Source organism: Hippocampus guttulatus, chromosome 11, assembly GCF_054856545.1.
Source record: "Hippocampus guttulatus isolate MCC_2025c chromosome 11, RoL_Hgut_1.0, whole genome shotgun sequence".
In the NCBI taxonomy this organism is placed as follows: domain Eukaryota; kingdom Metazoa; phylum Chordata; class Actinopteri; order Syngnathiformes; family Syngnathidae; genus Hippocampus; species Hippocampus guttulatus.
The window spans coordinates 11,248,937-11,271,642 of NC_141271.1; the positions used below are offsets into that span (position 1 = coordinate 11,248,937).

At 41.7% G+C, this 22,706-nt stretch overlaps 1 protein-coding gene across 2 annotated transcripts in view; it reads left to right on the top strand.

Annotated features, from left to right (window-relative positions):
* Window positions 1-7,499: 7,499 nt before the first annotated feature.
* igf2bp2a (insulin-like growth factor 2 mRNA binding protein 2a) overlaps window positions 7,500-22,706 on the top strand; it is a 53,802-nt gene continuing 38,595 nt past the window's right edge. For both annotated transcript variants that reach the window (XM_086124133.1, XM_086124134.1), the window contains exons 1-2: window positions 7,500-7,975; window positions 8,851-8,911. In XM_086124133.1, coding sequence (XP_085980259.1) covers window positions 7,801-7,975; window positions 8,851-8,911 — 236 coding nt within the window. In that variant the 5' untranslated portion in view covers window positions 7,500-7,800. The remainder of the gene's footprint in view (window positions 7,976-8,850; window positions 8,912-22,706) is intronic.

Here is a 22,706-nt window from a genome sequence, read left to right on the forward strand (position 1 = left end):
ACACAAAGAAAACCAGCACCATCTAGCGGGAAACCTCACACCCTGCCTCTTAATTAATTGTAATGTCATTCTATACAACTATCAATCCAGTTAGCCTCACAACAACAACAACAATAACAACAACAACAAAAAAACTACAAATAACTTCACATTGACGCCTACGTAGAATTTAGACTCCTAATAGCTGGATGTTTTGTAATGTGTGAAGAAGCCATAGTACAGGGCATGCTCACTATGCCTGAAACTACGACACCAATGCATCAATCATAATTGCTCTCATTTTCAAATAGATCACTTGAGGAACTATAAAAAAAAAAATCAAAAGTGACACACAGGACCTGCCCTATAACTATGATTCCATCTAGCATTTTGGGATGTGACATTTACACAAAGATTTATTATTGTATTTGAATTAAATTGTGATACAGTATTTAACATGTTTTAATGTGCAGCTATGCCTACTCATACATCATTCCTGAGAACAGGCATGTCAAGCTGGGCCAAGCATCAATTCTGAGTCACACTGACAAGTTGAAAATCAACAGGCTTTCCCAATGTGAGTGCAAACAAACAGAACATTTGTATTCAGACCTTATTTATGGACTCTTAAGTCGCTATGGCTCTGAAAGCAGCATGACAAGTATTTCTGTTAAATGTTGCGTTTGATCTCTTCCCTCAGGTGGCGATGAAGATAAATGAGGTGAATAGAAACAGCATCATGACAGTTTAAGTGATTAAAAAAGCACCATCAAATCCTGAATGCAATTTAAAATAAAGTTTGAGTCCAAGTTTTTGCTCCTTTCGCTTGGTGAATTTGATCATAGTCAGGTCATCTTGTACACTCATTTTCTTCAAAAATAATTCTCCTTGCACATATAGTCGAACAATGAGGAGTGGTATGCACTTTATTGTTCAAATTTCTATCGTAGTACTCATACGACAGTGTTGAGATTACGGTGAGAAAAGTTATTGTAGCTTGGCGAACATGTTAGAGATTTGGTTCTGTGATAAAAAAAAAATTCTGTTAGCCACCAGCTTCAAATGACCCTCTTTTATGCTAAATATAAGTAGGAAATACAATTTTCTCTTCCCATGCAAGGTTAAAATATTAGGAAACCCCAGATAATCGAAGCTCCATTATGAGTGCTTATCAAAAAGTCGGCACTGGAAAAGATACGAATGCTCAGTTATGAGCTGCTAATTTAACGATGTGGTCATTATTGGCTGATGTGGCAGTGTACAACTGAGAGGTGTTTCTAATTTTTGATTATTTTACTTGTATGGAGGAGCAAAATATTAGAGACCCTTCTCGGTATGATACAGTGCAAATAAATTCTAATAAACATCTTGATCATTAATGAGCTCGCTAACAAGTATAACATCTCTGCGTAGGTAGAATTATTTGATACATCTCTTGTAGTGGATCACAGTAGAGGTACACCTGACAAAATAATACTGAAATATCTTCCCGCATATCTGCTTACCAATATTTGATCCAAAAAATGACTGGTTTCCATGTCGGCCAAAACAAAATGATGGACTCTTTTCTCTTGGGCACACATGCTGAACCTTTAAGTGTCTTATTGTCAAAAGTGCTGAATCTTACGTGCTGTAAATACACAATGCACTCAAGGTTAACAACACGACAATGTGGAGTAGAATATACTGTTGATGATAACATGGATATCATCACCATAGAAACAGAGATGGGGGACATTTCATTGGGAATAGGTATTCAATTTGTTCCACGCTCTCATGAGGCCAACTTCCTTGAAATACAGATCCAGGTCCATGTGATTACTCTTCTATGTCGTACTTGGGTCTTCTGGTGAATGAGAATGATGAGAATTATCTCTTAGCACAAAGTTGCTGGTCATTCCTTGGGTGAACCGGATGATGCCAGGCTGTCTCCCTAGTGTATGTCGTCAGGAGTGGCTGTGCGTGGACGGGTTCATGAACACGCTCCATTTGTGCACAAGCGGTCTCGTTCAGACAGAGACCCCTATGTCACTATTGTATCATATGACGTCATGCAAGGTTGAGATTCAATTAACAGTGGAACATCTATTGCCCCGCAGCGAGGAATAAAGTTTCGGGATCTGAAAGTCGAATGGACCCATTTAGAATTTGATCACAAGTCAAGTGAAAATTTTTGGTTTACACTTTGACATACAGAGAATAACTTTTTTCGACGTATGTGTCTGTTAACAATGTTAACTTGTTGCTTAAAACATTGCAGAACAGTTACTGGTAATGGTTTTATGATGGTGACACTGGAGCTCATGAATTTGATGTCCATTATTTCAGTAAATCTCAGTAAATCAGTTGACCATTGTTCCGAAACAGATTTTATTCTACATCAGTGGTTCCACATTTATCCACAGTTCTTAACACTATTAAAAGTCTAAAACCATGTTCATCTCGCTATCTTTTTGAAATTTGGCATGACATTTCCACCACTCCCGCAAGCATGAGATAAACAACATGAATTATGAAAGGTGAGCAGGCCTGCCATGTATCAATAAAACAGCTTTTACATTTTAATGTGATTAAAACCCATGCATTAATTATATACCCGACACAGATATGCCTTCTCTGAAACTGGTGGACCAACAATAATCCCCAAACCAGATCCTGACATCCCAATTGGGCAACGGGATGGAACCGGTGCTCTTGATATTCACAAGACAAAATGTGCTGTGTAGCTGTGGCAGGTGAAGCGAAAGAGTACAATTTTCAATTGAGGATTTCATTTGTTTAGTAGCGCCTAACGAGCAATAGTCCTTTAGGATTGCGAAACAGACTGAATAGAAAGCAGTGTCATTTGTCACATGCGTTTTCTCACCCTTGGCTTCGTTTTTTACATTTTATAAAGAGACAGGTTTTTGGAGATGCTTTAATGCGGAACTCATCAAATTACTTGATCTCCACGTGATAATTGTCACATCTCTACTTGTGTCTCTCTACTTGTGTTTAAATTTACTGACTGTACAGATGCCACGTCTCTTACTGTGGGCATGATCACTGGGGCCATCATTGTTCATTTTATGTGAAGTGTATTTTTATCACTTTGAATTGTGTTAGCGCATCGAACTACATGTAGTGATTTTTGGCAAAGTTGGTGCTTTTTTGGCAGGACGATTTTTGTCATGTCCTCTGTCACTGTTCAATAAAGCACGTAAAAAAAAAAGAACATGACGTCACCACGTTGTAGCACCCATTCGGGTTTCAGCCGCTTCTTTTAAAGTAAAGTTGGCGAACAAAGCTTCTCAAAAGTAAAAGACAATTTAATTCAAAGTGAACGACGACGACGGCAGTGCCACTTTGGTATGGTTGTGTTAATTTTATATCTCTAAAATGGTCTAAATGACGTATCTTGAGTTGCTCAGCTCAAGCTAATTGTCTTGAAAAGCTAGATTTTGAGCAGCTGTACATTGTAGCCTCTCGACTGTGTTCATTCTTCCTGCATCGTTTTCAGTGTTTCCACGGCACAGGTTTAACATTAGAAGACCCTCACGGCACACCACAACCCCCTCCCCTCCTCCTCCCAAAAAACAACAAAAAAAAAAACCTGACTCCTTGTTTTACTCTGATCTAAGCCTGTTTAGTTGAACGCAAAGCTTTTATACTGTTGCATAAATGAGAGCTTTGTTGAATGTACCTTATATGCTATCTGTTTCTGTCACTGTGATGGCTAATATATATGACCTTTTATAGCTGAAAATGGTTAACTGCACTCAGGACTTTGGGCCTATAGCAGACCAAAATTTTACCAATTTAATTAAAAAGCAGCTCAACGTTGGCTAAATTAATGTGACATTAAGAGCTGTCTTGCTTTCACTAATAATCAACTGTTCAATTAAGCACTTCACCTTTTTGTGGCTTTGGTTTATTTATGAAGTCTGTCCTTTTTGTTTCAAGCAATTTCCGTTTGCTAACATTCATGTCTATAGCTAATAGTTAGAATTATCATTTCCCTTGAATTGAACCAGCAGATGAGTGGTAAATTGCATCTGAATTAGTTGTGTATGACGTATGACTAATTGGATTGACATTTTATAGAAATGTGATTTTTCTACTTCAAATCTTTTACGGGGGTTTTTTCCCCTTGGGCATGCTCTCTGACAGTGAATTTGGCTGCAATTCTAAATGTCAAATTGCAAATGAATAGCATTGCAACAGCAGGACATTTATGGTCAATTGAACTGCCAGATCATATCACATGATCATTCATGACCAAAAAATATTTTTGGATATACCAAACGAGAGGCACCTTTCAAAATGGAAAAAAAAGCCATCATTGTCCCCCAAGATGGTGCACAACCACAAGGATCCTTGGCATTCAAAATCAAACATTTCCAGACTCATTCCACCAATGTATACTGTATGTTTCTGTACTTTTGTGACAAAAGAGTGGCCCACTGTAAAAAAAAAATAAAAAAATAAATCTATTTTGGGCCTGAAACAGGAATTAAAGTTGGAAAAACTTTAAAGTTGGAAAACCTTAAAATATAAATAAGTATGGTAACAATTCATGCAACAAAGCAAACAGGTTGTTTTTACTTATATATTTAAGTTGGAGTTAAATAAAAGGGTCAACCGTTCTCTCAGCTCTTTCTTGTAAAATACACGTAAGCCAATTTTCGCAGCAGTGAAACTTAAAACCTTTAGTTTAATTGCTATTTTCTGGAAATTTTGAGTTCACACAGCATTTGTTGTGTGTGTGTGTGTGCGTGTGCGTGTGTGTGTTAATGCTCCCAAAGAAATAGTGTTGTTGATTACATAAAACTTCTTAAGCCAGCAAAGTAGTTAAGACAGAGTCAACAGTACCGTCTTGTTGCTGCCAAGTCATGCACTAATTTTGCCTTGTGTTATACAGTATGTATCCATCCATCCATTTTCCGAACCGCTTGATCCTCACTAGGGTCGCGGGGGGTGCTGGAGCCTATCCCAGCCGTCTTCGGGCAGTAGGCGGGGACACCCTGAATCAGTCGCCAGCCAATCGCAGGGCACACAGAGACGAACAACCATTCACGCCCACACTCACACCCAGGGACAATTTAGAGCGTCCAATCAGCCTGCCATGCATGTTTTTGGAATGTGGGAGGAAACCGGAGCACCCGGAGAAAACCCACGCAGGCCCGGGGAGAACATGCAAACTCCACACAGGGAGGCCGGAGCTGGAATTGAACCCGGTACCTCTGCACTGTGAAGCCGACGTGCTAACCACTGGTATACAGTATGTATTTTTAGGAATTATCATGACATGAAGATTGTTTTTATTTGATCAGTTGTAACAAAATTTTGGCTTGATGACATTTATTGTAGTATTTGGAGATTGCCCATACGTTAAAGCAGGGGTAGTCTGCCATACAGTTCTAAAATACTTCAGCAAGAAAGCCTCTTGCTAAAAATTAATTTAACTCCCAAATATTTGTTTGGACAGCACCATAAAAACCAATAAAATGTAAATTTAAGAAATTGTTTCCATATTTATCTTAATAGTATGGTACTGTATGTATGACAAGGTAATTTTCAATACATAAAATCAATGTTCAACCACAAACTACTCAAATCAGAAACATATAACATTTGTATGGCAGCCATTTGCATGCAGGTGTATTTTGCTCATTTAAAACCAATGACATTAAGTTTGGAATGTGTTCAATTTAAACAACGAAAATCCCTTCCATGCAACTATCAGACAGAAGATACATGCTTCTTTACTTTTTTTTTTTTTTACACGGGTGTCTTGTTACTGTCTTAGTGTCCCATTGGAAAGAAATATCCAAAGATTGATAGCCCCTTTAATCGAAACAAAACACAAATATTTTTATTTTCATGAAAATACAGTATGTGTGTGTGTGGGGGGGGGGGCGGGGGGTCTTTTTCTGATCACCCCCAACCCCAAATCGATGAGAAGATGCCACCCACACTGCTGACCATCTTTGAAGACTAACACGCTGACCTACTTGCCCATAACATGGACCAGGGTAGGATGTAAACAACCCACTCCAGTCTGTTATGCCATTGACTTGATTGTATCCCCTTATTATAGCTTCATCGGACTGCAAGCAACCATTTTGAATCCACACAATTCCATTTAATTGAGTCGGCTCTGTGTGTGCGTTGGGGGGGGGCGGGGTCTATGACTCCCCCCACACACTTCTACACCCCCACGCAGTCATTTTGCAGCTGTAGGGTGGCAGCACTGTTTCACCGGGGGTGGGGGGAGAGATAAGCTGAAAAGTCACGTGAAGAGGACCCCGGTGTGGGCGTGTCGTGCCGCGCCGCTCCCCCAACCCCCCACGCCCCTTTCAGCGTGCGGTACAGAAAGTGCTCACGACGTGCTCAGGAACAGCACTTCGCTATGCTTGTGTGTGTCCCCCCTTCCCCCATGACAGAGAGGCTCCACCTTGTGAACATGCTCCCACCCACCGTGAAGCTCCCCATGCGCTGCCAGCCTTTCAATCAAGGCGACTCACGTGGTTGAACAAGTTGACACAATACCAACCACAGTTCAGAGCAAAACGAGTCTTTATTGTAACAATTTGATAATGCCGAGAGACACTGGTACGTATTTGTTGGCGATGGAATAGTTTCAGAACACAATTTTCAATTTAATTTTCCCGCCCTAGATTGAAATGATTTGTTTTGCACGCATATTGTGTCGAGAATGGTGGTCTGATTTGTCAAAATAAACACTTACAAATGATATGTTGGATAGACATTATTAATTAACACAGGCTACTTTGGATCACTCTTTTTTTTTTGTGCATGCACTTGCATGCAAATTAATTATTTACCACGTATGTATTGTGACTAGCATGGCGATTGGCCACTAAGTGAGTTTACCAAACGTAGGGCTCACGATTAAAATGGGGTTGCACATATTATATGTTAGTTGTTACATGCTCTGTCTAACATAGGCGAATGACAACCAATTATTTAAAAGGTATCAATGTATTTGGGGATGGATTGAATGAATCATCTGGATTTTGTATTTAATTTTAACACAAAATGAAGAAATCGTAAAATGCAAACTACAAATTGAATGTAAACGAATGTCATACAGCATATTACAATAAACTAATGAATGTTAGAGCTGAATTCCCCCTTGGGGATTACAAGTAATACAATACTGTAAATGTAATGTTTGAAAATGGAAAACTAGGCAAAAATAATCATTTCTTTTCATTAAAAAAACCGATTTAATTACATTGCAGTGCAATGGTATGTCACGCATCTTAACAAATGATAAAAGCGTGTCTATTCACTCGAAGTACAAATCAAAAGGCAAGATATTGTGAAACGGCGTGATGATCAATAACATACCAATGATCATTTTGCTGGGACAATAATACAAATGGAAGCATTTGGTGAGACGAGTGTAAATTCGGGAAATCCTGCATGCCACTTTCTGGTGAATTCCACGCGGGTCCGAAAACCAGCAGGGAACCCCTCGTATGCACCAAGCATACTTTATTTTTTTTTTTTTTTTGAGGGGCGCTTTTTATTTTAGAGGCGGTGCTTGTTGGCTCCAGAGTAGTGTCGTAACTCCCAGAGTCCCCGTGAAAAAGAGTTTGGCCAGGGCCGGAGTTGCTAGAAGGGGGGGGCTTGCTTTGCTTATAGCTTTTAGTGTTTTCAAAGGGGGGTATAACCACTGCCTTTTCCCCCTCCATCACCACCTTTTTTATTTTCCTTTTTTCTCATTTTTCATTTTCTTTTTGCAGCCTCGCTTAAGGATCTCTGGGATTTATTTCTCTATCCACCCCCCTCCAATCTTGCTCCTGTCAGATCATGAACAAACTATATGTTGGGAATCTAAGTCCTTCTGTCACTGTGGAGGACTTGCAGCAGCTCTTCGGGGAAAGGAAGCTGCCCGCGGCCGAGCAGGTCCTCGTCAAATCCGGCTATGCCTTTGTGGACTTCCCCGACCAGAACGCGGCCGTGAAGGCTATCGAGCTTCTCTCGGGTGAGTGAGAAGTGATGCTTGATGAGATGACACGTTTTAAAAATAACGCACCGAGTCAGTCACATGAGCACATGCACGAATTATTTGTGTGTAGGTTTTTTTTTTGTGTGAATGTGATTCTCATTTGGTGAGTGAGTGGTGCGCGCGTCAAGACTGATTGAATCGATGATCGACTGCCGGACACTTTTTTTTTTTAAAGAAGCGCTTAAATGTCCCCTCTTAAAGACAACACAAGCGCCACAAGACGCTCAGTATGCGTGCAAATTCCGTTGTAGAATGCGTCGATTTTTTGGGTGATCGCGCCTGCTGGAATGCGTGCGCACGGGGCTCTTGATGCTTCGGGTAATTATTTTTCACTTATTTTTTCTCGTGATTTTATTGAAGGGAGCCTAGCTACGCCCGCGCGGAAAACTTGTCACGTCCGTGTTCCTCGGACGCCTGGCCGTGTTTTTACGAGGTGTCTTAGCGGTGGGTCGCGGGGGTCCGGAGGAAAGAGCCCATAAACAGGTAGCTGGAAAAGGGGAGGTGGTGGGTGGTGAAGGGGGACGAGGTGAGACGATGATTCCGGAGCTGCTGCGCCAGGCCACTCGGAACCGCCTCCACAAAATATGGTTCTTCTTTGCCCTCCCACACCCTCTTGCTCCCGCATCTTTACATTGAGAATCGAACACCCTGTTGAGTCAGGTTCGGTTCGTGGGGTGCGAGGTGGGAGTGCAAAGCATGGCTGCCCACTCTCCACGTACACACAATATCCATTACGCTACATACTTAACTTGCGCTCTTAAAGGATTCCCACGAGTGGGTTGCACAAGCTCTCCAAACTTTAACTGCTCTTTGCATTCTTTCCTAATGTTGCACTGCCTCTGCTCCTATAGGGAAAGCAGAACTGCATGGCAAGGTGATAGAGGTGGACTACTCCGTTCCCAAGAAGCTTAGGTAGGCCTGAATCGGCGTAGCACGCGCGCGAGAGCGCGCGCACGCACACGCCTCTATACAGTCCTCCAACTTCTCAATGAAAAGTTAACGTGGTCCACTCCGCGACCGTTCCCAAGGAAAGAACGTAGATATGCCTTTTCAGTGATCTCTCACTCTCTCTCTCTCTCTCATACACACACACATACACGCACTCTTATATACTGTCGAGAGGTTCTCAATGAGAACTTAAAAAGGGCTTCTGAAACATGTCTGAGAAATGATCATGTATAATATGCACTGTATTTCAGTCACAATTCATTTTTACTGTCCACTGCCTGTTGTGCTATAGTAATTTTATGATTTGCTTTTGTGCAAAAAAAAAAATGAAGTACAGAAAATATGAAAAAAACATTCAGTATTGTGATAAGTATTTGCAAAAATATTTCTGAAATGAATAATCGAAACCAAAAATTAAAATGACTGTCTCCCTCCAGAAAGCTGTCTCAAGTCCAGATCTGAATTCCGTATATGGAGGATCTTAAATTATGTGTGTGTGTGTGTGCGCCCCCCCATGACTGATTTACAAACCTACAAGTTTAAGATGTGTAATGTTGCTTAGCACGTTTTGCACCCCCCCCCCCCCATCCACACACACACATTCGGGTGTTGGTGGAAATGCATGTTGAGTTATTGTTTTGCGCCAAAACGAGCAAATATTCATATTACATAAGTCTGTCTTAATTGTCAGTGCACCTGAATTGGATCATGACTACACTGAGCCCCCCTCCCCCCAACATACCAACCCCCACCGTGTAAGCAGTATCACCGCAATGCACAATGAGGAGCATACCAATCAGCTTCCTCACATAAATGTAAGCGTGTACGTGGAAAACGCAAGGCAATTCCCCGCATCAGTGATGCTTTGTGTGTGTGTGTGTGTGTCGACGTATTTTTCTTCTTGGCCACGCCATTTCATCAATACTCGCCGTAACAGTGTACCTTTTCGCTTTTTGTGAGCTCTATACGCTTCCACGGGACATGTAGATTAGGCAGCCGCTCCGTCGCCTTTAGGGAGAAGCCAAATTGCGTGACAAAAAGGTAAATATTCAACCCCCGTGTGGAGGAACACGTGACCCCACACTATGCGCTTCCAGCGCCCTTCCAACCCCAACCCCCACTCTTCTTCCGTGCACGCTTCCCTGCACTCGCAACCCACGCGTTTTTGGGGGAGGGGGCGATTTACGTGAACCCTACGTGAGTAAATCAACGTCGTAAACGTTTTAAAGTTGGGTTTGTGGACGCCATTTGGTGCGCAACGGTGCGTTCGAGTTGCTCACCAACATGGCGCACAATGGGTGCGCCACTCCCCATTCAGCCAACGTGCACGTAGGCCATGATGGCTGTGCCTCATAATGGCTGCCACGATGGCCCTTTTCCTGCGTGGGGCGGGATCACACGGGGCAAAAAAAAGTGCATACATGTGTGCTCGCAAAAAGGGGAAAAAAAGACAGCGTGCGTGTGTGTGTGTGTGTGTGTGTGTGTGTGTGTGTAAGAGTGTGGGTGGATCGCCTCAGCCCACACATGTATGAATGTACATACACCCCCGCCCCCCTGCTATTCCGCAACCCTCGCCATTTCAGGGGAGGTGCAATATATATGGGCGAAATCACGCGAGGAGTAGAATACGCCTTTTCTACACGTCGTGACTTCCTTTTCTGACTCGCTTCGAATTCAACGGCAAATTAAAAGAGTTAATTTTGAAAGGATTTCCGTGCCCTACTGAAGAAATAGCCCCGCGACGTCCTAATAAGACGTCCCCATGGCCATAATAATTAGATCAAGACGTTCATGTTAATATCACGTGAATGGAATTCTATTATTGTATTAATCCTCATTGTGCAAGAGACTACAATAGCAATGGAAAAAGAATACTGACGCATTTTAAATGACGTACATTAGAATCATTTAATAAATAATGCCATTCACATTTCCAGTTGCTTAGATTATTTTCTGGGTTTCTTCTATTCAAGTCGTCTATAAATCGTTACCTTTTGGTTAGTGTAATGATATTTAAGTGTGTGCATTGTCCTCAGGCCTTGTTAGTTTTATTGACTATTGTGAGTTTGTTCATTTAGCATGCAGTGACTCAATTTAGGCTTTTTTGAATAAGTGGATTAACATTTCAGTCTGTCATTAGAGGTAACATGTAATATTTCTGTATTTAATTGCATTTTGCTATTTATTTCGGTTAAGGATTATGGGCCTTTCTGTAAGGCAAAGTTGTGTTTCACATATTGCATTTACTTAAAATGTGTTTGGTTATTTTAGTTCCAGATAAAATAGTGAAAAATAATTGAGTACAGAGACTATAAACTTTGGTTTTAGCTGTGAAGACTTTTGCAATTTGGGTCATTATAAATAGAAACATTGCATTTTGCTCACTATTGATATTAAAATTACTAGGATTTTATATTTGATATCAAGCACAAGGAATATAGAGAATATTTTATTAGCAATGACTCAATTTATTTAGTTTACATGCATTATATCATTTCCAAACGTTTTGTTTAATTTTAGATTGAAGTTTTAATTTTTGTCCAGCCATTAAACATGAGAGAAAGTCATTCCCTTTATCAGGCTTTTTTTTCCTGCAAATCTTTCCCAAACCATATGGTAAAATTTCAATTAGAAGACCACAATTAAATTTGTGCATGAAATGAAGTTATTTCATTTCCCCCTATTTATAACCACATAAATGTTAGTATGTCTGATTTTTGATGGAGGCAGCTTATCCTCTACCCTATGTACTGGCAAAGCAGTTTCCATGGGGTTTGACCTGGTGTGAATCAATCTCTAGTTTATTTAATTAAATGATATGCAGCATTGCTTGACTATTAAATGTAGCCTGTGAGTACAAAAGGGACATAAATTGGCTGTTATGTTGATATGTGTCTTCTTTTTTTTTTTTTTAATGAGCGGGATTTGTGAATATTCAACAAGATTGTTTACTGGTGCGTCTGCATATTTGAGTGAAATGGTGCTCGAATGTACAATAATTAAAATGTGTCGCGCTGTTCTTTGGCTTAGATAAAGCTGAATCAATTACATGACCAATTTGCTGTTTTGTAGATAATTCTCAGAAGGTGTAAATTGCGCCACATCAGGTCAGACTGTGAGTCAAAACGGCGATAGGCGATAGCCATTAGTTGATCCGTTTCGAATCCATGAAAACTCCTCACTTGATCCCGGGTGTAGAGGAAGCTTTCGGCCAGGCCGACCACCTCCCCCCGTCTCATTGTCTCCTCTCGCCTGAGGTACAAGAGGTTGTGTTGACAACAGTTTTATTTATTTATTTTTGGTTAAACAGTTGTTTTAGTTGGGCTTTATGAATTAACTGTGATGTGTGAACTCACATTTACCTCCTCATTTGTACAGCGATCATTTATTCACAAAAGCGCTATCATGTTTATTTTGCCTCTGAGCAGAGTCGATGTAGCGCGAGCGTGCTCGAGCACATAGCTCAGGGGTGAGCCCAGCTTAGATGTGAGAAAATTGTAAATTGTGCCGCTCCGAGACTGGTTAGAATTACTAGAGTTAAAATTCCTGGAATCGCCGTTCACCAGCCCGGTGCTTAGACACACGTGGCTCCTTCAGCGTGTACTCATTTGCCACCAATCTGTTGCCGCCTTTCACCCGTGGTGAAACGATTGCCAAACTGGCTAATCTCGCAAGAGAAAGAGCTGTCTCACTTTTTTTTTTAAACATGTCGGTATATTAATAAAGCACCATTTTAAGTAGAAGCAAGAAGAGCGTCGTCCGTTTGTCCATGCCCCTTCGGAGATGAGTTCCCCTTCAGTGAAGTGACAGATCCAGAGCAGTGGATTTTAAACTCTGATTCAATGATGATTTAGTATAGTACTTAAGTACTTTGCACCATTTCAATCCAACTGTTGTGTCCCCCGTCTTGGTGTGGTTCATTTGTTTCAAGTTTTAACACAGTAACGAAACATGGATATGAACCAAAGTAACTGGTCCCATATCATCTGGATGAAGTGGTGTTAATTTGATCCTCAACGGAATCTGGCATGTTTCGATTGTGGCGAGAAAACAACCAGAACTTGAGCTGATCCAATGACAAATGAACGAGGTCAAGCTTAAGGCGTGATGGTGATGTAGTAAACAGATGAAACCGATTCCTTCCTGAACACATCTTTAGTGTAGCATGTTTGTGGTTAGTATATCGTCATGTTTTAGCAGTGTCTTCTTTTTACGGTTTAAATAGATATTATTTGCTCAAGATGTTGCCTTATAGTACACTTGAGTATTTTTTTTCTGTTATGCTGTAGCCTGGTAATTTATCCAGACAATGATTAACCTGAACAAAAGTACCATTTTGCTTCATATTGCTTGTATTTGCTCTTTCACGTTCTCTTCCCTGGAGCAAAACTACGTACTTCCTGTTTACATCCTTGCGCCTGCCCTTGACCAATAAGAGAAGAGAATGATTTCACATGGGATTTCGCGACTGCAACTTTTCGTGGAAAGGAACCACATCGGAGGAAAAAGGCACCCCCTTTTTTGAGGAACAGAAAGCTTCGATGTGAAAGCGCCCTGACAGAAGTTTGGTGTGACTGCTCTCCTCGTATGGCTCATTTGGTCTCGTGTGAATACGATCATCTGAACATTGCGATGCACCAAACTAGCGGACTGAGACAACTTGAGGAGGTAGCCTTGATCGTCTTGCAAGTTAAGTGCAGTGTGGGTATATAACTCACTTCAGAATTGAAAAATGTTTTAGGAAATCACAAATATGTACCCGTAAAGATCGGAATGAGGCATCGGAAGCACCTGTTTTGGATCAAAAAGAAGAATATAGAGAATGATGATGTAGGAAAAAAATTGTGGAGGTTTTGAGCAAAAAATATTGGTACAGAAGCTGCTCTTTCTTCCTTTCGTCTCGCTTATCCTTCCAAATGTGTGCATTTGATATGTTCACCCTCTGGTTTAGGACAACAGGTGAATCCCATTTGAAGACATGCAATAGATTCCATTTTCTTTTGCTCATGCTCGCAACGGGTACCCAAGGGTGTGGTCTCCATGGGAGGGTGGGCAGCTGCGGCATACAGCAGGTGGTGATACTCCCCGTCTATCGTCCTGTATCAACACCTCATAGCGTAACTGCGCAATGATGTCTTCTGAACAGGTGAAATGAGATGGCTGAATGTAGCGTGTGTCCAGGCTGCTTTTGGCCTGCTGCCGAACATGAGTGAACTGGGCGATTGAGGGGAGGGGGGTAGTCAGTAACTCACACCTGCTTACCTTTATGAAAACTTGTTGAAGGCTCTCACACACTGCGCGACAGGTGTGGTTGTCCACTTCGATCAATATGTAGTGAGCTCTCGCCTCTGCGAAGCTGCGCAACAGTCCTAAACCAGCCTAAGTGGAGCCAACTATTTTATTTTATTTTATTTTTGGTAGCATGTACATTAGGACTCCATGTTTAATGGTTTCCCAGCATATTATACATCTAGTGGTGAGAACACTACCTGTGCAGCAGTGTGAGATTCACCCACAAAGTGATGATTGTGAAATGTTTGGACAAGTACAGCACAGGGGAACAGAGGTTGTTAGCACCTCTAATCAGGTGGTGGCTCCGACTGGTGCTTGTGCGGGTTACTCCCAATAACCAAAATCATGCATGTGAGGTGCACTTAGGGCTCATTGTCTCCTTGGGTCAGCATTGTGCTTGATTGATGAGCTGACCAAGGTGCACACCAGAAGTCACCAATCCCAGTCCTCTAGGGTTGCTATCCTGCATGTTTTAGACATTTCCCTCCTACAACACCGGTGATTCAAATGATCAGATCATCAGTCAGCTCGACGGAAGCATGATAATAATCCTGTTGTACATCTTTTACCCGAGCAGTGAGCTGATGATGTTGATCTAGTAAAAGGAGCGAGGGTTTTCTCTTGCGGTTTTGTTTTACACATCAAAAAGCCATCCCCCGTTTACATCGACGCGTAAAGACAACTTTGCCACCGTAATCGACATGCCAGCCTAGTGGTTGACAATGCCACTTTGTAAAGAAGTTTGCTGCACACAATGGTTGTGTTTTAAATGGACTCTTTGCTCAAGACAAACAAAACAAATGCGCTGCGGTCCTTTATTGTTGTTTTAGTTTTGGTGTGGTTGCACATGTCTGCACTGAGCACATAACATACAAGTGCATGATCCATGATTATTATTTTTTATGTACGCACCCTTTTTTCCCCTCCCATTTTATTTCCAACATACATAGGCATAATAATATCGTATAAAACAATAACTTGAGTGAAAAAAGGCTAGAAAAAATTAAGAGCATAAACTATGGGAAAACGGAGAAAAAAAGACCCCATGAGCAAAATACTGTTAGAAAGAATCAATGCAACATAGGTAATACCTCACCTGAGTAGGAGGAAGTATAAACTTGTCTATCCCGACCTCCCTGTGTTATTTCATGATTAATATATCCCTCAAATTTGAGAGTATCTATTTATTCATAGAATAAAATACAATACACAACATTCCACTGTAAAATACATCTTGTGTACCAATAACATATTTAAGTATTGATATGTTTTTATCCATAATATTTGAATAACTTTCAGTGTATATGTTAATTCTCACATCATTTCCCAAGTACTGCACAATACACCTTAAAGCCTTATTTTCCCCAGAACAGTGAGCTATTCATAATCATATAGTGTTTGTGTTGAGCAGTATTATTAACCTATAACATTAAAATTATAATCATATATGGACTCAGTCGAGTGGTTAGCACGTAGACTTCACAGTGCAGAGGTACCGGGTTCGATTCCAGCTCCGGCCTCCCTGTGTGGAGTTTGCATGTTCTCCCCGTGCTTGCGTGGGTTTTCTCCGGGTCCTCCGGTTTCCTCCCACATTCCAAAAACATGCATGGCAGGCTGATTGAACACTCCAAATTGTCCCTAGGTGTGGGTGTGAGTGCGAATGGTTGTTCGTTTCTGTGTGCCCTGCAATTGGCTGGCAACCGGTTCAGGGTGTCCCCCGCCTACTGCCCGAAGACGGCTGGGATAGGCTCCAGCACCCCCCGCGACCCTAGTGAGGATAAAAGCGGTTCGGAAAATGTATGTATGTATATATGGACTCATGCTACAGCTAATTCCATACTCTGTGCTTAGCCCAACGACTGGTTGATGTGTGGACATTGTTGTCGTTTTTGATATAGTGTGTTCCATATTTTAACCCCTTTTTGCTCCTCCCTAACTCCCACGATTATGCTCCACCCTTCCTCTTTTGTCATCAAGTGGAAGGGTCGTAATAATTTGTAATGCAGATTTGTAAGTGTTTCCCCAGACTTCTGAACAGTATTTTAAATATGGTAACAGTAGCGAACACTACAGAATGAGAAATGATTTGTGGGTGAGTGCATGCTTTGCTTTTGCCAGGACAGAAATGCTTCTTGCAAGTTTGGATTTAATACGTTGTATGCGTGGTTTCGGGCTGCTTTTATGAACCTATTATTAGGAATTTTATTTCTTTTACTCTCTCTTTAATTTACACCCTCTGTTGATATATTTATTTCGTCACTTGATTTGACATTTCCAAATACAATTAATTTATTGCGAACTTGTTTTCATCAAACCAAAATACTTTTAACAAATAACCTTTCTTAATTCTGAGGTAATTGTCTCCCATATTTGTTGCATTTGGTTGCATCATCTTCACAAAACACAAACAGGAATATTTGGGACACATAACATAGATCGCGAATAAATGGAATGTACAACAATGAAGGAACAGCTATCATTATTTACATGGGAAAGATTATAATATGCCTCAAACGGCACTAGCTGATTCGGCCAGGGGGTCGAGGGTGGGGGTCCAGAACACGGTCTTCCACATGCTTCTGATGCCTGTTTTGTTTAAGACTACCAAACCTATTCTAAAACATTTGCATTTTCAGACGTGTCTTGTTTTCTCCTGTTCTCTGTTGACAAGCAAGTCTTTTTATTATGGCCGTGCAAAACAATTCAAAACACTGTACTAAACAGTAGATGCAGGCTGGTTAGTTGACCACTTTGTAGAGAAACACTACACCCATGCACGCAAGCTCCTTACCCTTTCAGTGTTTTCTTTGAAAAAGTTGTGTGGGTTGAGAATATGACCGATGTACGTTAGTAGCGTCAAGTCAAGTCAAGTCAACAGTATTTATAGAGCACTTTCAAACAGCCATCGCTGCATACAAAGTGCTGTACATGGAGCAATTTAACATGCACAATAAACAGTGAGACAAATCGGTAATAAAGGCGGTAGAAAGCACCAAACAGTAAAACCAAGAACAAATCTAAGTCATGCTGAGTCGAATGCCAAAGAATACAAGTGAGTTTTGAGGAGGGTTTTGAAGATGGGCAGCGAGGAGGCTTGCCGAATGTTCAGTGGGAGGTCATTCCAGAGAGAGGGACCAGCAACAGAAAAGGCTCGATCCCCTCTGAGCCTCAGTTTAGTTCTTGGTACTTCTAATAAGGTCTGGTTCACAGACCTGAGGCGCCGGGCAGGTGTGTAGGGTCGGATGAGCTCAGAGAGGTAAGGTGGCGTGAGATTATTCAGAGATTTGAAAACAAATAAGAGGATCTTGAAAATAACTCTAAAATGAATGGGGAGCCAGTGAAGGGATGCCAGAGTAGGAGTTATGTGCTCCCTCTTACGAGTACCAGTCAAGAGGCGAGCAGCGGCATTCTGGACCAGCTGAAGGCGCTTAATGGAGGACTGGCTGACAAGTAAAGGGCATTGCAGTAATCGAGCCGGGATGTGACAAAGGCATGAATTACTGTCTCAAAGTGTTCATGTGAGAGGAGAGGTTTTATTTTGGCCAGCTGTCTAAGGTGAAAGAAGCTGGATTTAACAACGGCACCAATTTGCCGATCGAGTTTGAAATCACTGTCCAGTTTAAGGCCCAAGTTTGAGACTGTTGACTTAAGATAAGGAGACAGGGGGCCCAAGTCTACAGGATGGAATGTACAAGGGCCACTGGGACCAAACAATATCACCTCTGTCTTCTTTTCATTGAATCTCAAGAAATTTTGTGCCATCCAGGTTTTGATTTCTTCCAGACAGGATAGGAGTGGTCTTAATGAGAAGGTGTCTTTCTTCCTCAGTGGGACATAGATCTGGCAGTCATCTGCATAGCAGTGGAAGGGAATACCATGTTTCCTTAAGATGGAACCCAATGGGAGCAGATACAGCGAGAACAGCAGAGGCCCCAGAATTGAGCCCTGTGGAACACCACATGACAGGGGAGCAGTGCGTGACTCAGAGCAGCCAAGGCTGACACAGAAGGTTCTGTCAGCTAAATAGGACCTAAACCACTCAAGAGCACTGCCACCAATGCCCACCAAGTGCTGCAAACGAGTCAGCAGAATACTGTGATCCACTGTATCAAATGCTGCAGTTAAGTCCAATAAAACTAGACACACGTGGTCTCCAGAGTCATTTGCCAGGAGGATGTCATTAGAAACGCGTAACAGGGCTGACTCCGTGCTATGCATCGTCTTGAAACCTGACTGGAAGACCTCCAAGATGTTATGTTCATCCAAGAAAAATTTCAACTGCATGTGCACCACTAGTAGCGTGTCTCTCATAGTCCGCGCAAGTAGTGACGCGTTATCAATGTGAATGATCTTTTGCAGTACAGGTGCAACAAAAGCCCCATGATCCTCCATTGTTGTCAAGGTACATGTCTACTCTGAAAAGTCATCACACATGGGCCATTTTTCATAGGTGACACTTTCCTCACATTTTGAGAGAAAGCTTTACTCTGAGACAGATTTTTAAAGATTTACATTTTCATTGTGAAGGCCCAAATTGAACTTTTTTTCTATTTTCAGACAAAAACAGTGTGAGGTAAAGGGTCCTTAAGTCAGTTGGAATATACTCATACTTTCACCATGACCGAGAAGCAGTATAGGGAAAAAAAAAGCACAAAGGGACGTCATTTTAAGACCTGTGTCATTTCTCCGCGGATCAGGTTCGAGATGCGGGTCCAGCTTACAGCATGTTGGGAGCACTCACTGTGGTGCAGTCAGAGTGCAGATTTTTTTTGACAGTGAATACATATCCCCCGCAAGCAGCCAAAGTAAAAATACCAGTGTTCATTTCGGTTGTCCTAGTGCAGCAAAGGAAAAAAGCGCTGAGTCCGATTGTGTGTCACAGCCCGAGCCCTTATGTGACCTTTCTTATTCATAACCCTCGCTCGGAGCCATCCGTTTCGTCCTTTTCCATATGTATGCGCTTCCACCGCAGGAACGGGACCTTTGTAGTTTTGCCCGCCTTGAAGCTGAAACTTACTCCACTGCAAGCGCGCCATTGTGCCTCCTCTGTTGTCTGAGTGAGAAGAGGACACACAGACGGACTTCCGAAAGAGGCTGTGTCAGAGCCAGAGACGGGAATATTTGTGTGGGTGCGTGTCCGTTTCCCAGTCTGATCCTACATGAGGAGAATTAAGCAGTGCTGATAGAGGGCAGCATTGCCTCCCCTTGTTTGGACGGCTCGTGTGGGCCACGGAGAGTTGGGTAAACCAGCCTCTAATTCGATACAGATTGATAGATGGATGGGTAGATCCCTCATTAGCTTCGGAATGAGATGTTTTTCTCTACTGTTCAACTATAATACGTAATATTAAACGGGTGTCAATGGCAGCTGTTACGACTCTGCGTCTCAACTGAAGCAGACCTATTCACTGTGCGGATGGAACCTGTAGCTCGCTCTATTCTGCTGACATGACCGATGTGCTATGTCAATATGGTTAGCCTGCAATATCTGTGGCATAATTGCTTTGTATTGAGAGAAAAAAAAATACGGCGGACATTCAAATGATATTATTATTGTTGCGGGTGGAGCATTTATGTGCAGTATATACATCAGGCAATGAGATACAGCAGGATGTAAAAAAATAGATTCTAGACCTGAATGTGAACAGCAGCAAGAATAGTCAGCAGCATACAGTATGTCTCCATTAAAGCCATTGATAATGCAATAAACTGCAGCAATACTATCAGCGGTGTATTGACAATTGCACATGAATGAAAATGTAAACAGGTTAATAGACTCCACACCGTATCCACAGATATGAATGTGACGGAAACAAAACAAAATTAAGAATACACTGTGATTTTGCATGTGTTAATTCTTATTTCCTAGATTTATTTTTCATTACACTTCACTAGCTCATACCTTGTTGTACAGAACATTGTCTTCAAAATTTGATGGATTGTACTTCACAAATAGTGTAGTTTTGGTGTGGAAACTTGTATCTGACATGGTGAAATTAGCTCTTAATTCCCTGTGTGTTTAGCCATACACATATCAAATATCCATGTATCCATACACCAAAGAGAAAAGGTTATTCAAGACTCAGACTTGGCCGCTGTCCCTTCCTAAACTTCCTGCTGAAGTGTCATTTGATATTTGGCAATAATGACTTAATATAAGAGGACTGTTCTTTCAATCTACTGTATGTGACTGATCATATGGAATTGTGGACTATTGCTAGATAATGGGTCACTTGATTCACAGGGATTGTGTATGCCGTGCATCGCGTGGATGATCCTATATTTCCTTAGAGACGTACGCATTTTTCCTGAAATGTAGGTGAAGCGTTTGCACCAAAACATGCACGTCCAGCATGTCAGTAAATATTTGATGATCAAACAGCCATGCATATATTCTTGCAGTCCCACAATTTTAAATAGGGGGTGAGGGGGGGGGGGGTTATTTTCATTGATGACGAAGCTACCGTTCACCTCCCTGCCTTCTCCATGGAAGGTTACACCCTCTTTTTACTGCAGCATTCACCTCCTCCTCTTCCTCCTCCTCCTCCTCATCCTCTTCTTCCCCATATGTGCATGTTTTGTGTCAGCATACCAACCTTATTCCTACGCCCCATGAGCCTTTGCGTGAATTATGAGCGCCCCTTCCTTTATGAACCATAACTGGCGTTTTGTATAGTAACTGGTTGCGTGAGTCCACTTTCTATGACAGTTGGAGATTGAAACAATGTGGGAACGCTAGTAGTCGCAGTTTATAAGAGAAACCAGTTAAATCTCACTTTGTACTAATGTTGTGGGATCGGAGGATAACATTAAAAAATGGCCAGCGACAATGTACAATCACATAATTAGCTACTTTCTGAACCCACTTCAGATGATGAGACAGTGAGGAATCTCAAAAGCTCTGAGGTGTATTACTATAATACAGTTCATCACATTGTGTAAAGAGGTTGGGCGTAATTTACCTTAAAGCAGATGTAGGACCCCGCCAAACCTTTCTTATATCAAGCCCAGAGGTTCAACTTTTGTTTGTGAGTGCAACCGCCAATAAATTCCCAAGCTGCACAAGACATTTTTAAATGCTGTGTGGGCTTATGGTAATTTAGAAAATTCAAATAAACTGCTCATGGAAACGAACGCCAATGTAACAAATGGCTCACTGCTACTTCTGGAGTCCTACGGGAAATCGCACCCATAATTGTTTCTTCATCAAAGCCTTCAGGAATAAGGTGGATAATGCCATGCACACCGCTGCCCTGCCCCCTTCCAGCTGCCTTCCAACAATGTTGCCTCTTCCTGGCACAGCGTGGCAGCGCTGAATGAGGCCAGCTGTGCATCAGTAAATAGTGTACGACTGTATGCTATGTACTGTAAGCTGAATGTGAGCCTCCCCTATCGCATAGTGTAACAGAGACAGGAGGTTTATTCTTAGCTGCTTACTCCTTATTGCCGTACCTCAACAGCAGTACACATTCGGCGTGTGTGTGTGTGTGTAATAGTACGTGTCCGCTCTATAATGTTCCCTGAGCAGGAGGCAGCAGTTCATCTCAGACAGATAACAGCTTCTGTTATTTATTTATTTTTTCCTTTTGGGCAAGAAGTATAAGAAATGACTCCGGGCGACACGGCTGTTTTGATGTTGCAGCAGATATTGTTTTATGAATCAGCTTCAAAAAGACCGACCACCCTTGAGGCAGAGCGAGAGCTAGCGAAGGTGACGCATCACAAGGGAAACTCATGTTTTAACACACACTTGCTTGTTCTCAAATAGCCGCCGACGCTTGAGTCAAGCGAGGGGTTTCCTAACCTGTGTCTTTGTCTTTCCCCCCACCCCCTCTCAGCCTAGAAAGTCACCAATGACGTCACAATTGACAGCAGACTAAGCACATCTTTCGTCGCATTTTCTTACATCAAATACTGTAAGTGGTAGGGTGCTAACTACTTAGGTAGGCTACAAAGCAGGAAATTGGCATTTCTCTCTCTTTCTGTCTGATGTGCTATTTGCTTTTCCAAATTGCAGCTTTACGTAGGCTAAGCAAATTTGGGGGGGGGGGGTGATTTATTATAAAACCTATTATAAAAAAGGGAAATTGAAACTTTAGCGATATAGTTCCCAAAGTCCGGAAACCAACATTTATTTCATGTAAGTTAAAGAAAATCAAGGTGTGTCTAAAAATTGGACATAATTTGAAATATGAATATTTGACTGTGATGACCTCACATTTGGGAGGGCCAAGGGTCACAGTCGCTTATGCCCTTTTCAGATGCAGATTCATACAATTTTTTGTGCGTCTTCAAATACGACTACAATGTGATTAAAGCGTAGGATATTTTCAAATGTTTTTTTTTGTTGTCACTCTATCAGTTTTTTTTCAAACTTCTTTTCCAGAAACAGATTTTCTAACCGATTTCACCAAGCTTCACAAATGTTTAATATGCGCATCGCGTGTGGTAAGATAGTTTCTTTTTT